This window comes from Ischnura elegans, unplaced genomic scaffold (genome assembly GCF_921293095.1).
Source record: "Ischnura elegans unplaced genomic scaffold, ioIscEleg1.1, whole genome shotgun sequence".
Taxonomy (NCBI): Eukaryota; Metazoa; Arthropoda; class Insecta; order Odonata; family Coenagrionidae; genus Ischnura; species Ischnura elegans.
The window spans coordinates 19628-37496 of NW_025791746.1; the positions used below are offsets into that span (position 1 = coordinate 19628).

The window sequence follows — 17869 nt, forward strand, 5'->3', positions numbered from 1 at the left end:
TCAACAATTTTTTCACTTCATTACACTTCACCCGTCAATATTATTAAATGTATTATAATTATCTACAAGCATTACTACTTGACAACTCGATTCACCTACATGACAAATGGAAAGTAATTTCTAGACTATTTTTCGTGCGTATTTTGGGAAGTATACCAATTTTTGACATAGTCGTAAGACTGACAGACCTTGATGGTTTGCGGTCCTAAAAAGGACCATTTTTTATTCTCTTCCAAGAAAGAGATCGCTTAAGCCTTCTTCTCGGTCTTCTTGGGCAGAAGCACGGCCTGGATGTTGGGCAAGACACCACCCTGGGCGATGGTGACGCCTGAGAGGAGCTTGTTCAACTCCTCGTCGTTACGGATGGCCAGTTGGAGGTGACGAGGGATGATCCTAGTCTTCTTGTTGTCACGGGCGGCGTTACCGGCCAACTCCAAAACTTCTGCGGCGAGGTACTCCATGACGGCGGCCAGGTACACGGGGGCACCGGCACCGACACGCTCGGCGTAGTTGCCCTTGCGGAGAAGACGGTGAATACGTCCCACGGGGAACTGAAGTCCGGCCCTGCTGGAACGGGACTTGGACTTCCCCTTGACTTTGCCTCCCTTTCCTCGTCCGGACATGATGAATCAAGTTGTTTTCGGCGCTACGGTGCAGACCTCACGACGAATCGTTGACAGCGGACAGCTCCCCGTGTGGTTTATACATATTCTGGGCTGCCGCTGGCCGGTGCCTCAGCCTAATCGACCAATCGCGAATCGGCTGGTCCTGCCTCTACGGGTTATAAACTGACCCAGGATTTTTCAGATACATCTCCCAGCCGCCATCGGCCCCAAATGTTCATAATGATTCCTGGAAGAGTCAACTGAAAGGTTGGCTCTCCGGGCTCATTAAAAAAATCATTGCCCCGGAACAGGGCAAATCCAGAATGGACATCTTAATAGAAGAAGTCATCGCAGGCGCCATGATCCTCCTCAATGGATTATAAAAACAGAACAGTCCACAATCTCCGAATACTGTCCTGGAACGCGGGCAGCCTTCGGCCAAAAACCCAGGAATTCAAACACCTAGTCCACAGCAATCAACCGGACATTTTCCTCGTGCAAGAAACGTGGCTCAAACAGAGAGATGCTTTTTCAGTCCCAAACTACAACATCAGAAGACAGGACCGCGCTGAAGGGACAAGTGGAGGCGGTGTGATGCTTGGCTACAAGAAGTCCTTATCAGAAACGCCACTACAGTCACCAACCACCGAAAGACTGGAAATTGTCGGCTCTAAATTCTCCACTTGCAACGGCAGTATCGATGTTTGGAGTGCCTACCTCCCCCCCCGACAGCATGGAATCAGCCGCACCGATCTTGACGCCATTGCATCTGTACTAACTAACACCGCAATCATCGGCGGTGACCTCAACTGTAAACACGTTGCCTGGGGATGCCGCATCACAAACTCAAGAGGACGAGATCTGCATCATGCAGAGCTAACAGTCCCGTTCACTATTCTCCCACCACCAAACCCCACCCACATCTCTGCCGATCCCAACCGTTCAGCTGACATACTAGATCTCTTCCTTACCAAAAACCTTTCTCCATTCCTCTTGCCTACAACTCTTCCACAACTTTCATCTGATCATATCCCGATTTCAATTTCATTACCTCTCTCATACCCGATGACTCTTCCTTCCCCTATAGTGAACTGGGACAAATTTACAGCCTGTGCCTCGAAGGTCATTCTTCCCGACCCACGCACCTGCAGCACCACCGAGGATCTTGAAGACCATGTAACCCTCCTAAACAACAGTTTAAACCACTGCATTGCTGAAGCTTCTTTCACGCCCAAACCTTCTCCCCTCATTGACGACTCTCTGCCGCCGTCAGTTCTCCCGCTGATGCAGCGCCGAAACAACGCACTTCTCCGCTGGAGAAGAACTCACGATCCAGCTATGCGGAATCTCTACAAAGCACTACGCAACCGAGTTACCAGTCTCATCAGGGACCACCGTCAAAAGTCTTGGGATAATAAAATCGCCTCTCTGAGCCATAAGGACCATTCCGTCTGGCAACTAGCGCGTTCCTTAAAAAATAGAAAAACCCCTTCTCCTCCTGTCGATTTCGGTACCTCACAAGCGGCCACCGATCAACAGAAAGCCGACAAGTTTGCGGAACTGCTTGCAGAAACTTTCCGGGACTCAGAAGATTCAGACATGGCGGAAGATTGCCAAATTTCCTACTCCTCCGTTCTCCAATGTCCTACACCGCCTTTTCCGCCGGTCTCTCCATCAGAGCTCCAATCCATCGTCAAGCAGATGCCGAAAAAGAAAGCCCCAGGCCCGGACCTCTTCTCCAACCACCTGATCAAGCAACTGCCTCCAAACTATACCATGTTCCTCAGACACCTCTTAAACTCCTGCCTCAAGCTATCCTACTTCCCCAAACCTTGGAAGACCGCCAAGGTCATTCACATCCCAAAGCCGGGAAAGTCTCCACGGGACCCGAATAACTTCCGACCAATTAGTCTTCTATCGGCATTTGGCAAAATCCTGGAGAAGACTATCCTAAATCGCCTGCTACCTGAGCTCATCGACAACGCCATCATTCGTGACGAACAAGCTGGTTTCCGCACTGGTCACTCCACTTCCCACCAGATTACCAGGCTCGTGGAATACATTCAACTAGGATATAACATGAAAAAATACATCGTTGGCGTATTCCTCGATCAGTCGAAGGCATTTGACCGTGTCTGGCATCAAGGACTTATACACAAACTCCACACCTCCCCCGTCTCCTCATACCTCACCAAAATTATTTTATCCTACCTAACTGACCGTACCTTCTTTTCATCCTTTTCCAATTCAAAATCCAAATTATACCCTATCAACTCTGGCGTTCCCCAAGGATCACTCCTCTCCCCTACCCTATTTAACTTGTATATCAACGATTTGCCATCCCATCCAAACACCGATACCTACCTTTATGCAGACGACCTCGCCATTCTCTCCAAGTCCTTTGATCCAGACACGGCCGCCGACCACATCCAGGATCATCTAGATGACGTGGAAGAATGGATGTCCACATGGAAACTTCAGCTGAATCCAACCAAAAGCCAGGTCATGCAATTTGCACGCAAGAGGAAAAAATCCCTGTCCACGCCAATTTATTACGGGAACAAAAGGATCGTCCGAAGTGCCACCACCAAATTTCTGGGCATCACCCTAGATGAGAAACTCACCTGGAGCGCCAACACATCCGAAGCCATCCGGAAGGCAAGAGGCGCAACAGCGGCAATTTACCCGCTACTAAAAAGCCAGCACCTGGCGCTGGACACCAAGAAATTGCTGTTCACGGCAATGATCCGACCGTATCTAACCTATGGCTACCCGGCTTGGGGATCAATAGCACACACACACCTACACAAACTAACAGTGTTACAAAACAAGGTCTTAAGGACCATCACGGGCGCCCCCTGGTTCGTCCGCAACCAATACATTCACGACAACCTCAAAATTAAAACACTTACACAATGCCTACACGACATAGCCAAATCCTTCGAACACTCTCTACACAGAACAAACAACACGCTACTCACACCAATTTGGAACTACGAAGAAAACCCACACTTTAAATACAACAGACCCAAAAGAGCCATTACACATCCAAACCGCTAAACAAAATTGACTAATTAACCACAAATCACACAAACGCCATTCTATACTAAAACCCAACTCGCCGATTACCAGCTGATGCTGAATATCGTGACATTAACGAATACGTTAACCAGAAATGCGATGCGATGCGTCAGATACATCTCGCTGCTACGCAACGTTGATACCAACATGCCACCCAAGACTAGCGGAAAGGCTGCCAAGAAGGCCGGCAAGGCCCAGAAGAACATCTCCAAGGGAGACAAGAAGAAGAAGCGCAGGAGGAAGGAGAGCTACGCAATCTACATCTACAAGGTGTTGAAGCAGGTCCACCCTGACACCGGTATCTCCTCCAAGGCCATGAACATCATGAACTCCTTCGTCAACGACATCTTCGAGAGGATCGCCGCCGAGGCTTCCCGTCTCGCTCACTACAACAAGCGCTCCACCATCACCTCCAGGGAGGTGCAGACCGCCGTCAGGCTCCTGCTCCCCGGTGAACTGGCCAAGCACGCCGTGTCTGAGGGCACCAAGGCTGTGACCAAGTACACCAGCTCCAAGTAAATTACTTGGTAGCGCCCCAACGGCCCTTTTTAGGGCCCTACATCATTCAGTGTGATGTTTCCATTGCTTACTTCAACGACAAAAACGAAGTTCCACTTTAAAATTCACAACGGTAGTCCATATCTCATTTTTAGTGCTCAGAAGGTCCTAATTTTTATGATTAATCCTTGGTTGCCATAGCAACAGATTGTTGATCATTCATCAGTTATTTCATTCCAACAGTCTGTGATTGTTGCCGTCGCATTGTCAAAGCGAAGTGTGACGGTGTCTCCGGGCTCTCTCAAATGTTCAAGTTCAAAAGTCGTTTTTCCACGAGCGTAACAGATACAATGTTCCCACAAATTAATAATTTATGCAACATTATTTTCTCTTTCCTTATCTTCATGGCAGATGTTTTTCCTTTCCCTCTATCGCGTACATGAATTTCTACTATCGCTATATGTAAAGTCCTCCGTAACGTCTCCACAGTTCCTCGTTGCATGACAATCCGTCCAGTGCGTTCAAATTTTGTCTACTTGCAGCCGCACGAGACGATCGTTAATGTTATTTCCTTGTTATGACAACAAAAGGCACTTTGTTACTCAGAAAACTGGTGGGACAGTTTCTCTTACGTCAAACCGTTTGTCCGTTATTCCATCATTTTCAGTTCACTCCATATTCCACGTTGGCAGCCCATTGTAATCCATCTTCGAAAGCCTCTACTTTGTCACGGGAGGTCCGCGCTTCAGCTGTCTTCCTTTCCGCAACATTTATGAAAACTAACTCTTACAGATCCATTTCCGAAACTGATACTTTTGAAATGGAATTTATGCGCCGTTGATGCTCAATTTCATTCCTGTATGACATTTAACTCCAAATTGTTACAAAGTCAGATAGTGAACTATCGAATCTAATCACCGAATGAGTATAACATTCTTCAAAAGCCATACATATCTTCGCCAACGGCCATACCACGTTGAATACACCGGTTCTCGTCCGATCACCGAAGTTAAGCAACGTCGGGCCCGGATAGTACTTGGATGGGTGACCGCCTGGGAACACCGGGTGCTGTTGGTATCACTTTTTATTTTTTTCCCCTATCCTTATGAGAACTAATTACAAGTTATTCACCACATGCATGCGTTGAAGGATGTGCATTGCATTTTCTTTTACGTGAAATGGCAGTACTCCCACTTCCTTCAAGTGAAACGATTGAAACACGCCACTTCAGTTTTCCCAGTTAACTTTTCCTTATCGCGCAGAACGCTGCCTTTGTGCAGTCCATGCCATTTCTTAGGCCCATACCATTCCTTCCGTATTCTACACGTAAGTTACTTACATCGTACATACTGAAAAAAATCATTTCGCTCGAGTAAATTCCGTAAGTATAGTAAATGACATCTCATGAAGGAAACGTCGGTGATTACAGCGAAAATTATATTGTTCCACGAACGATCGATATAACTTTTTTATTCACCACTCTTGGATAATATATTTCTGTTCCTAGGTTGATACATTCGTTGTCATTCGTAGAGAAACCGCGCTTAAAACAGTCAAGCCCGGAAAATTTACATAAAGTAATGTAACGCCGAACAATGTACTTCTCGAAATTATTCCTTGAGAGAACTGCTTTTCCTGTCTGCATTCCATAATGCTCCATTTCCTGCGAATCCATTTTTAAAATGAAATGCATACCCAAAATAATTTCGATCATGAAACAGTTGACACAACAACAGGCGACATTCACTAAGCGATGGGAGCTGAAAGAAATCGCCATTACAGTAACAAGCACACCGTTGCTACAGACATTTTTCAGAAACACATTTTCAAATATCGAGTACATGAAATAACGGAATTGAGAGACACTAAAGCACATCCAACTACTGCGGGAAACTGGCAACTATTAAACTTAAAAAAATATTTTAACTCAGCTACCACGAGCTATGCATTGCCAGAAAATGCCGAGAAAAATTCTTTAAAAAAAGAAGACGAAGGTCAATTTGTGAAATGCTTTCAACGATTAGTATTCTCCTTTAAGATTTTCTGGAAACGAAAATTAATTCATAGCGTAATAATTAAAACCCTGCTACGTGCGATTCCCTTCATTAACCGGATCGGCTATTGATCATTCATCATTCCTTTTCTTACACGTGTGTTGCGTCAAAAGGTGGAAGATACAAACGACGTAATGTCAGGTGTCACTGACAAACTTGCAACAATGTAATAATTAATCTCGTCATCCGCATCCCGGGACAAGTATTGCATCGTGAGTGCTCAAAAAGTAACACGCGCTGCCGCTAGATGGTGCGACGGAGGCCACTCCGCAGTCCGGTGCCTGCCTCGCCGGGCGCGTGCAAACACAAGTTTGAACGTTCGATCCCCCGAGGGAGAGCGCACCCGGGCTATTGTTTACGACCGAGGTCAACAATGCCAATGCATACGCTGTCGAGTCCTCGGATCTTGACTGTCTCGAACAATTACTATTAATGACAGCAATGGCACATAGCCTTTTCGTCCGAAGACGCAAAGCTTGCGTCCGTTTCGCACGTAAAACCACTTATAAATTCAATCTATGAACACATCATTGTAAACCTGCACATTTCTCATCGTTGGTGAATGTTAATTTTGACTGAAGGAAATTAAATCCGGGCAATGCTATTAACTGCCGACCACCGAGCGTCGCTCGGCGTATCGCATTTTATTTTCGCGTTCAAAACTAGCGGACCACTTCCACTCCCATACGAATTGAGTTCCTGCAAGTCTCGACACGCACACTGACTAGGCAGCCGGTATCGGGGGTGTCGAGCCTGGAGAAAAGCAAAACAAAATGCTGTCGTCCGAACTTGCGTGTCATGCGATGGATAAAATTGTGCTCCCGGAACATGAAGGACGCAATTTCTTTCTTTCATTATGTCTCGTTTACGTTGTAATGGCACGCCTGCAATCGGTTAAACGAAAAAAAAGCTTGCAGATGCATTCGAGAAATACATTAATCGCGGAGTTGTTTCGTGAACGATTCATTACATCAATTCCATTACAGATTTATTGTAACAGTTACTCATCAAACGCACGACGTCCTACGAAGCACAATTTCGACGGCCTATCAAAGACAATGAAACGCAAACGTACGATACTTACTATCGATACTTAATTCGCAACAATAAGAATTTTTCAATGCAAGCAATTAGTAGTGGTACACTTCCCACACGCAAATCGGTGCAACAACTTCAGCGTCAGTACTTGTTCAAACAATTGAAAACAACTGCAATGAAACCAGCAAACACCCGGTTGCTAAGGATAATTAGCACGTCAACAATCACATTTCTCATTCCCTTCCCCGGGAAAGACCAGCGATTATAAAGTTTGATGTAATGACATCGAGTAATTATCACCCATGGCGAAACCTTTTGAAATTTCGAGCCCCTACGGTTACCTCGTAACAATCAGTAACGCATTGAAAGAGCACAGTTTACATTTTTTCCCGAAAATCATAACACATGCGGTGTGCGAAAATGAGTGTCGAGGACTTAAAATAGTCTTCGACGCTTTGCACAATGCGTTCCCACATTTCCGATAACCAACGATGAACATAATTTTGCAAAATCACAAATAAACTTGCGTATGAGTGCCGCTACTTACAACATTTCACGGTTTCCATTCAATCATATGACAATGGCGTTTTGCTGGTCTCCAATTTCACGAGTCTGAGGAAACGTTTGTGATTTGACGTTTTACAATTAATTCCTTTTCCATATCCGATAAAATTCTTTTGGCCTCCGTGATGCTAACACTACGCTTTTCAAGTCACATGTCAACTTAACACAGCATTACCATGGAATGTTATCGTTGCCCTAATTAATTATGTAGTTCCACTGCGAAGAAGTTATGAAATATCACACAAGGAATTATATTCGGACGAAAGGCACGTTAACAATAATCAACGCCGGCTGACAGTGGAAATGCGGTGTGCACTATTCGACATCGCTGACTGCTTTCATAACAGCAGTCCAAATACATAGCATTACACTTATTATTAATCCGGATCTGCCAATGCACATAACTTCACACATACAGAGTATACGACCACGATGTAACACCGTAAACACTTCCATTAAAATATTCCGTAATAAATTTTGTGAAACCAAACAATCCGTTGCTAAGGAATTCGCGAAAAATGTTCTTCCTTCAACTCCTTCGTCAACATTTCAAACAGTGCACAGTGCCTAAGATACAAAGTGCAAGGGAAAACCATCAACGTCTTAGCACATTCAAAGGCAAACACTTTTAAATTATGCCACGATTCACTCAACTTGAAACAATTAAGGACGCCACGAGTAATTTATGTTTTCTTACGATGCACAATTAAACGCTGGGATCAATCAACCGTCATCATCGTCAAACAGTGTATTAATCACATCACAGTTCACTTTTCTACACAAAAGAGAAAGCCAAGGAATAACACAGACAACGATTATGAATGTAAAAAGTGGAAAAATAAGTAACAGCGTACTTACTCGGCTCTTCGGCTGTAGATCACAATCGCTGTTGTCAACACACTTCATTCCCGTACATTTCACTAACTTTTCCTATGCATCCAGCGACACAGACACTTTCAATCCTTTCCTCACGATTGCCAAGCGTCACAAAGAACACTACAGAACCGGCGTTATGTCAGTTACAGCTGATAAACATTATACAATTATCACTGATATTAGTTACTCGCGACGTCTTCTCACCACAGCTGCCGCAGCAAGAGCGATCGAGTGGTAATACAGATTCGGCCGCTAGATGGTGCGGGGGGAACCTCCAGCAGTCCACTGCGCGCATCGCTGTTGGGAATTAGGAATCGCGCGTGGGAAAGCAATTGGGATAATTATTCGCAACGCAGCGGCAATATGCGAATCCTTGCCATACCTAATGAACCATCGATTGTCAATTGTCGTGAACTATTAATGTTCTCCACAACAATGGCACATCGAACGACCAAATCCCCGCCTTAAAGTCGCATATAATATCGTAAATTAAGCCAAGATTCAAGCGCAATGTGGTGAACATTTGCATAATTGGAATATAGAGTACTCTTGTACCTCAAAATATCCACCAAAACGTACCGCATGATGCAGAGTCTTACGTGGTTTTCGACGATTTCCAAGCGATTTCAAACCAATATATCAAGTACGGATGTCACTGTTAACATTCGTATGGCGAAGGAAATGATGTAGCAATCAGGAATTACTGAAAGAGGCAGTACAATATGGGAAATGTTTGTGAGTTTGCCTTTGACGTTTGAAAAGTAATTCCTCTACTACGTCCGATAACATTCCTTGGGCTCCGTTATGCTAACAGTTCGCTTTTAAAATCACATGTTAAGTTATCACAGCTTACCATAAAACTGCCCAAATTATTTACGTTACAATATCCCTGCCCTAATTATTTACGTTATTCCGCTGCCAAGAAAAAATGAAATAGCACAAAAGGAATTACATTCCCACGAAAGGAACGTTAAGAATAACCAACGACGCCTGACGGTAGGAATGGGACGTGTAATCGTCAACATCGTTAATTGTTCTTTCATTGCACTTGCTAGACTTAGCATTGACACGTATTACTAATCAAGATCTGCCAATTAAAATCACTTCACTCATGCAAATTTAAGGACGACGATATAACACGCTAAACACTTCCATTTAATTATTCCGTATTCACTAATGTGAAACCAGCAATCCGTTGCTAAGGAAGAAATTAGCGAAAAATATTCTTCCTTCCACTCTTTCGTCAACATTTCAAACAGTGCACAGTGCCTAACATACAAAGTGCAAGGGATAACCATCAACGCCTTAGCACAGAAAAGGCAAACAGTTTTAAATTAAGCCACGATTCACTCAACTTGTAACAATTAAGGACGCCACGAATAATTTCGGTTTTCTTAGGATACACAATTACACGTTGGGATCAATCAACCGTCATCATCGTCAAACAGTGAATTAATCACTACACAGTTTACTTTTCCACACGAAAGAGAAACGCAAGGAACAACACAGTCAACGAATACGAGCGTGAAAAGTGTTTAAATAAGTAATAGCGTACTTACTCGGCTCGCTGGTTGTGGATCACAGTATTCACCTGCACGGCTATCAGAATCGCTGTTTTCATCACACTATTGATTCTCGTGCATTTCACTCACTTTTCCTATACATCCATCGACACAGACACTTTCACTCATTTCCTCGCGTTTGCTGTGCGTCACAAAGAACACTACATAACCGGCGTTATGTGAGTAACCGCTGATAAACATGGACTAATTATAACTGATAATAATTATTCGCGTCGTCTTCTCACGACAGCTACCGCTGATCGAGTAGTAATTCAGAATCCGCCGACAGATGGCGCGGGAGGCCTTTTCGCAGTCGCTCGCCGTGGACGTCCAGAGCGGAATTTGAAATATCGTCTCTCGGTGGGATTTCTATCCCGGATTGCGACTCGGCGCAAGTATGCGAACGCTAGCCACGATGAATGATTTATCGACTCATCCGCGGTCAATTGTCGTGAAATGCGGAAAAACAAATGTTGTCATTTACAACAATGAAACACCGCACTGTATTCCAACGACGCGAAGCACGGAATATATGTAAATAATCCATTCATCAAACACAGTATCGTTTAAACGTACATGATCGGAACACGACCGCCTCGTAAATGATCATCTGCCAGTGAAGTGACGACTGTCAAGCGGTGTCTTTCCTCCGCCCGCGATTTGCATTTCATTTCGGCGTTCGGAGGGAGCGGACCGCTTCGACTCCAGGCAGGAATACACTCCGTGCGGCTGACGATTCTCGGCATCGCGGGTGCAGGGCAGGGGGCCGCGAGGCAGAGAACATCTCGGACGTAGGTGCTCGTCGCGATAACACGGATAAGCGGGGAAAGAACTCGGCTCGGTTATACCTTAGGTTAGGTGATTAGAAGTGATTCATTGATTAGCCGTAAATACCGGACCATTTCATTAGCATATCGATTCCGCGACGAATGCAGTGAGCGATTTAACTGTTTGTCACCGTTCCTTCCTACTCTGAAAATGTTTCGTGCCCGAGTTGCTGCCCGCAGTTGTCCACGATTCAATTTTACATTTTCCCTAACGGTACCGTAAGTTCTTACTACATTTTTGCATGCCACGGTGAATGACAATCGTTCTCCAGTCTCTTTGCCATCGGAGTGAAGCGGAAATTACATCCTTTCGCGAGCGATCGAAGAATTTCCTTATGCGAATTAATTATTCCTCGTGAGTAGTCAGGTCTACTTTCCTTCCTCGATTGCACCCTACATACGTCAAATATCCTTCCTCTTCTCAATAAGTGATATCGTCACTGTCTGCCAGTGTCAACGACTTATCCTTAAACCGAACTCCCATAGTTGTACATATTCGCAGTACACGAGAAAAGTTCGCAGAGTTTCGGAGTATAGCCGTACATTTAGTCAGTAAAGGGAGAGAACCGATTAATTAATATCTTATGAGTAGGCAATCCACATTTCTCTACACTGTATTAAAACGCACGGAACGACTTAATCCGTAGCAATAAATTTCCGTGCCTTCTGCCTTGAGTATATGTTAATGAACACACTCGTCTCTTCCACAATGATTTTCAAAGCATAACTCAATTATTTGGAAAGCTTTTCGTGACATTGAGCAGTTTCGCTTGAGCGCTGAACGATATAGTTACCCTTAGTAACGAAGTTATTTGGTTTCCTGTTGGCTGTTTGCTACACATAAACATTTCAATGCAAGACGTAACGCGAGTACAGCAAATAATGGAAACTTTGCATCGCTAATTCTTTCAACGTTACGTGCGACGTAACATAGCAACCAACGGTGGAAAATCATGGAATTCGCTTATCAAAAATGCCACTTCTTGCAAGTACTGCTAATTTTTATTAATAGGGGAATGTTGTCTGCTTAATATAAATTGCCTCCCGAAGACATATAAGACACGGGAAAAAAAATTCTGTGGCCTGTAAGTTGACAAATAGCAATCCAATTTCATACACTTTACCCAAATCCTTTGCTGATTTCTACCAAATATTTTGATGTCCCTCGTGAACCGAAAACTTTGATAAATTTAGTCATAACTCCATAATTCTAACATAATTTTTTTTCGTGCACCGCATTGGAAACCATTCTTGCCATTGTGTTACTTCAGCATGTTAATTAGGAATGGTTTGCAAGGGAAATGCAGAAAAAGCGAGAATGTTATTGATATTCTCCCCTTCTTCGGTTACTAGTGAATGACTGCGTCTCGTATTAATATACCATAAATTAACTAATAACAAGCTGGTCGCCTATTTCGCACTTGGCTGCGAACTGTCCGAGTATGGTTCCGCCGCCGCCGCTAGATGGTGCGGCGTGCTTCTCCCGGCGATTCACAGACTCTTTCTCTGCGCACATCGGCCGACGGAAAGGCGGCTACTGAAATAAGAAACATTCCTTCGGGTAACCGCGCGGGTGAGAAAATCCCAGAGCGCCTATTTTCCCCTTCATTAAATCACGGGAATGAAAGAAAATTCTAAAATGTGATGCATCATTCCCAATGCAGTCCCCCGTGACTTTGAAATAAATTTTTAGCCGTGGTGGACACGGAATATCGCAAACACCTTTTCCATACACACCGGAGTCGCGTTAAATGCCGGAATCGTCTAAAATTATGCTCCCTCGTCACGAGCATTTTCTTTCGTTGCAGTTGGAAAGTATTACTTGGCGAATCAGATTATTCAGCGTCCTTAGTGGAAGATGTATTTGTATCCCTCATTCTCTAATTCATTGATGAAGACTGTTTCAGAAAAAACCAGTGCGACGTAATCCATTTCGTGCAGTCAGTTATAAACATTTCCCTCCATACCGTTTCAAAGTTTTATTCGTCCACAAATTTTTTGTAACGCACTCTCTCTTCGTGCGAAGTACCGCCACGTGGAAAGAATCCGGGGGTGGGGAAATTCTTGGGTCAACGAAGACAACTTTCCTGGGAACCCGTGTGTGGGGTAGTTCCCACGCTTGGATCCGGGTGGTGGGGGACGGGTTCCCCCACCACGAACCTAAACGCAGCGAGTGGGGCAGGGGACGCCGGGAAGAAAAAAAGAAGTTCCAACGGGCGAATTTTTCAAAAGACGCAATGGCCTCCTTCGTTTGTTTCCCGTCGACGTAAAAAGTGAGTAAGTGTTTTCTATTCATGGCATCATTCAATACCTGCCGTATCGAAAGACTTGCAGGCGAGGATAATCACTCCAATGACAGCAACACATACTTTCATGGCATAGCACCATTAAAAATGTTGGAAAGGTAATCGACTGCCATTAATGGAAGTAGGGTTTTGCAAGGCTTCGAGATAACGTGTAATACTTGAAAAAAAGAAAAAACGCTCAATGTATACCGTTCCTTCGTCAACAGTACACTTTCATTACTTTCACGCAATAGTCATGTCGAGGAATTTATCAATCAATGATCGGTGTACACGTCCAATGAAGTGTTTCCATAGCGCAAGTGAAATTTTAGGGTTGGAAATATTTCCGTCGGGCATACGTTTCACGAAAGCAAATGCCAGTCGCCCGCCTGTATGGGAACATGAAGGGGACTCTTGTTCCCACGGTCGGAAATGGTGGTGGGGGAAGGTACGTCTCCCCGACCGAGAAGCGGCAGCGTGTGACGTAAGCAACTGTCGGTAGGGGAGAACTTTGAATCGAGGTCGGCTCCCTGCCAACGGACAGTTTTTTTGAAGGGGCGCACTATCGTTCGTCATTCCTCCACGTAAATGTTACGAAATCGGTTCGCATCACAGGGGCAGTAATGCCACCTCATAATCGCAATTGGGAAAAAGAGTGAAGCGCGATAAGCGAGGAAGGATAATAATTTCCTATTCCGTAATATAACTCGGAGTAAAACCACGAATTCCTGTCTCCGTGGCAGTGTGTTGGCATTGGGAGATAGATAAATGACATAAAGAAAAATGTATGAATGTAGGGAAAAACATTTTGTTCCAAGAATGGTGAAAACGATTTTTTACACATTGCTTAACCAACAAAGAGCATAACACCGTCAAGTCCGGAAAATGTAGATGAAGAAATTGGAACGACAAGAATTATCTTTCTCAAATTAATTCCCTCGTTACGCATTACATAATCATCTTTTGCCAGAAAATTTCTTTGAAGAAGTAAATGCATCCCTTGCGTTACATCGATCATTAAACAGTCGAAACAACAACAGGCGACATTTACCAATGGATTAAAGCTGAAACGAATCGCCATTACACCAACAAGCACACCGTTACGAAAGACATTTTTCATAAACACATTTTCAAAGATGGACCAAAAGATATAACGGAATTGAGAATTGCTTAAGCATCAAGGGACTGTTGTCTGGAAATGGTAACTATTCAACAGAAACAAAAGCAGATACAACCGCGAAGAAACCAGATCTTCCTTCGATTCTCAAGTCATGATAACTTTTTGAGGATTCGGTCATGTACTCGCCAACGGCCACACCACGTACAATTCACCGGTTCTCGTTCGATCACCGAAGTTAAACTACGTAGGGCCCGGATAGTACTTGGACGGGTGACCGCCTGGGAATACCGGGTGCTGTTGGCATTACTTTTATTCTTCAACTTGTTTAAAAAAAATATTTTCAATCACCTACCGCGAGCAATGCAGAGCCGGAATATGCCGCGAAAATTTCTTTTGAGAAAGAAATGTCACTATGTGAAATATTTTCTACATATTTTATTCGCGTGTTTCAAGAGTGACATTAATGTAGCGTTGGAGAGGAAAGGCTTTGGGAAAAATCCATTTTCAGTCATTACTGCAATCACTTCCTCGGAATTTATTCCCTAATGCGAGAGTTTCGTTGATTCCGATATGTGGTGAATGAGAGAAATAGGTTTGGGAATAATTTTAATTTGCATGCCACGCGACACTTTCCTTCGATCCTCGGTTATCACAGCGGGATTACATACTCTAAAGGCATGGAAATCGGCTTCCGCTTCCCGGTGTCCATTGGGAGATGGCGTGCAGAGGGTTTTTCATTGAATTATTAAAAATAGTTTAAACTACCCAAGTAATTAATAACGGTCATTTTCAGAAAAGATAAGGTTTGAAGATTGTTATCATACCATCGATGTTCAACGGTACATCTCCCTAACCATCCCACGGTACGTTTTCGCGAAAGCACGAAATTTCGATGCTCGATCAACAATACGCCATTACCTTGGCAACGAGGCAAGACGAGAATCAACAACACAGGCGTACGGGTAATGACAGCGCAGCACTCATTGACGTGGAATTAGTTACATTTCTTGGTTAAACGTGGCATTCTCGGATGGTATAATACATTGTATCGTATGCTGGACTCATCGCCTGCCGTTTCACGGAACCGTGTCTCGGGAGGTGGTGCGCCCTAGTGGCAGTTGCGGAACTATCGGCTAGGATTCTTGCATCACACAAGAACCTCACGGAATTTGAGTAAAAATTTTAGGTATTAAAACGCAATTTGGAAGTGGTACTCGTCGCAAACACTGTGACAAGTGTTCCCTAATGTGCAAGTGAAGTCCCCGTGTCGATGTTGTCCCCGTGTTTGTGAAATGTATGGTAGAAGAAAGGCGGCGCAAAGTGAAGTGTTGGAAGGCGACAGAGGAAAAATTCGGAAAAAAAATCCGTTATTGCGTGTGAGTGAGAAAATGTGTTAACGCGAAGATATTGGAAGTGCATACTTTCATGTGAATGTGGTAATTATGTCGTTGCATTGCAAATACAACCAATACATCATTTGTTTGTTCAGGCTGAAGTTGGCCGATGTGTAGGAGTTTGCTGATAAGAAAGGCAAACGATAGGGAAATGTGGGCCGTAATGCAGTGAATTCATACATTAATTCTTTCGATAAATTACTGATCATGTTATTAGATAAAGGCTGGGCGTCGTTAGGGAAATATAATTTTCATGGTTAAATGTTGGAATGAGCTGTTATGTTGTCAACGCTTCGAGAGTACACAAACTGTGTCATTATGGAAATTAGTTTGTTTTATGCAATTAAACAGATCAGGAATAAGTGGTTTACCTTTCTTAGCATTTGAAAAGTTATGTGATGGAAATCGATACCCAAGGAGAGATATCATGATAGGTGAAGTTTGCAATTTGAAAACAAGTCTTAATTGTCGGGGCATTATGCAGAATAACATTGGTATTTGATGTTCGGAAATTGTAAAACTTGACTGGAGTATGCGTTTTAGGAAGTGTATCAATGGAAGCGTTAGTCTATGGGGATAGTTTGGGAATAGAATGATGATTGGGGGAATGTTGATATGTGCAGTTGTGGCATCAGGGCTTGGAGATTACATAATATGTGATATAAATGAAATTGTAATGAGTCGTGCAATGAAACTCGTCAGGAATACGTGCATTAAATCTTCCTTCGTTTTAAAAGTGAACTGGTGTTAATCCGTGAAAAAACATATTTTTGATAAGGGAACGGCAGACATTTGTGTGGCTGAGTAAATGAAATTCCAATTGTGATATTCAAAATTATTCATAAAAACCATAATTACCGAGGGATTTTGACGGGAGACGTTTTAAAACGTTCTTAAAATTAAAACATACGTTAGTGTGGAGTTTCATAGCCTTAGAGTTAATAGTATCAATAATATCCTATTTTGTGCCTGACCGTTTGCTAAACCTCAACTTTCAATATCAACATTATGTCCTATAAACCGTAAAAACCAGCGGATTTCCATGGGGCTACTTTTAAAACGACAGGAAAATGAAGGCAATTATTCGTGACGAATTTCAGTGCGACGGATTTAATAGCTTTAAAAAATATGTGAAGCCCAGGAGCTGACAAAATGCAATTTCAATTGCCATACACAAAATTATTTATAAAAATCTTAATTACCGAGGGATTATGTTGGGAGACGTTTATAATCGTAGATAATATTGAAGCATTCATAAGTGTAGAGTTTCATAGCCCTAGAGTTAGTAATTTCAAAAATATCCCATTTCAAGTGCCTGATATATTGCAAGGGATGAATTTCCAATATACACATTATATCTCATAAACCGTTAGAAGCATCGGATTTTGATGGGACAGGTTTTAAAACGATAGGAGAAATAAGGCAATTGTTGGTGACGAGTGTCAGTGCGATTGAATCAATGGTTTAATTAATATGTTACAATGTGTGAATGACAAAATGACATTAAATGTGTCACACTCAAAATTATTCATAAAAACCATAATTACCGAGGGATTTGACGGGATGCGTTTTAAAACGTTAACAATAATAAAACATACGTTAGTATCGAGTTTCGTAGCGTTAGAATAATTAGTTTAAAAAATATTCAAGTTGAAGTGACTGAAATATTGCAGAGGCTAAATATTGAATAACAACATTATGTCCTATAAACAGTGAAAACCAGCGGATTTTAGTGGGACAAGTTTTAAAACAATAGGAGAAATAAGGCAATTGTTGGTGACGAGTGTCAGTGCGATTGAATCAATGGTTTAATGAATATGTTACAATGTGTGAATGACAAAATGACATTAAATGTGTCACACTCAAAATTATTCATAAAAACCGTATTTACCGAGGGATTTTGACGGGATGCGTTTTAAAACGTTAACATTAGTAAAACATACGTTACTGTCGAGTTTCGTATCG

General features: G+C 43.1%; 2 protein-coding genes and 2 non-coding genes across 4 annotated transcripts; 3 read left to right on the plus strand and 1 right to left on the minus strand.

Moving 5' to 3' along the window:
• Nucleotides 1–38: 38 nt before the first annotated feature.
• LOC124173702 (histone H2A) lies at nucleotides 39–710 on the minus strand. The gene has a single exon (XM_046553098.1). It carries the CDS (start codon nucleotides 621–623, stop codon nucleotides 249–251), a length of 375 nt encoding a protein of 124 aa, XP_046409054.1. The 5' UTR covers nucleotides 624–710; the 3' UTR covers nucleotides 39–248.
• Nucleotides 711–3809: 3099 nt separating this feature from the next.
• Nucleotides 3810–4245, plus strand: LOC124173698 (histone H2B). Its single transcript, XM_046553095.1, has one exon. It carries the CDS (start codon nucleotides 3834–3836, stop codon nucleotides 4203–4205), a length of 372 nt encoding a protein of 123 aa, XP_046409051.1. The 5' UTR covers nucleotides 3810–3833; the 3' UTR covers nucleotides 4206–4245.
• An 897-nt stretch (nucleotides 4246–5142) lies between these two features.
• On the plus strand, nucleotides 5143–5261 carry LOC124173704. Its single transcript, XR_006868704.1, has one exon. It is a non-coding gene; the product is annotated as a 5S ribosomal RNA (ribosomal RNA).
• A 9433-nt stretch (nucleotides 5262–14694) lies between these two features.
• LOC124173706 lies at nucleotides 14695–14813 on the plus strand. The gene has a single exon (XR_006868706.1). It is a non-coding gene; the product is annotated as a 5S ribosomal RNA (ribosomal RNA).
• The last annotated feature ends 3056 nt before the right edge of the window (nucleotides 14814–17869 follow it).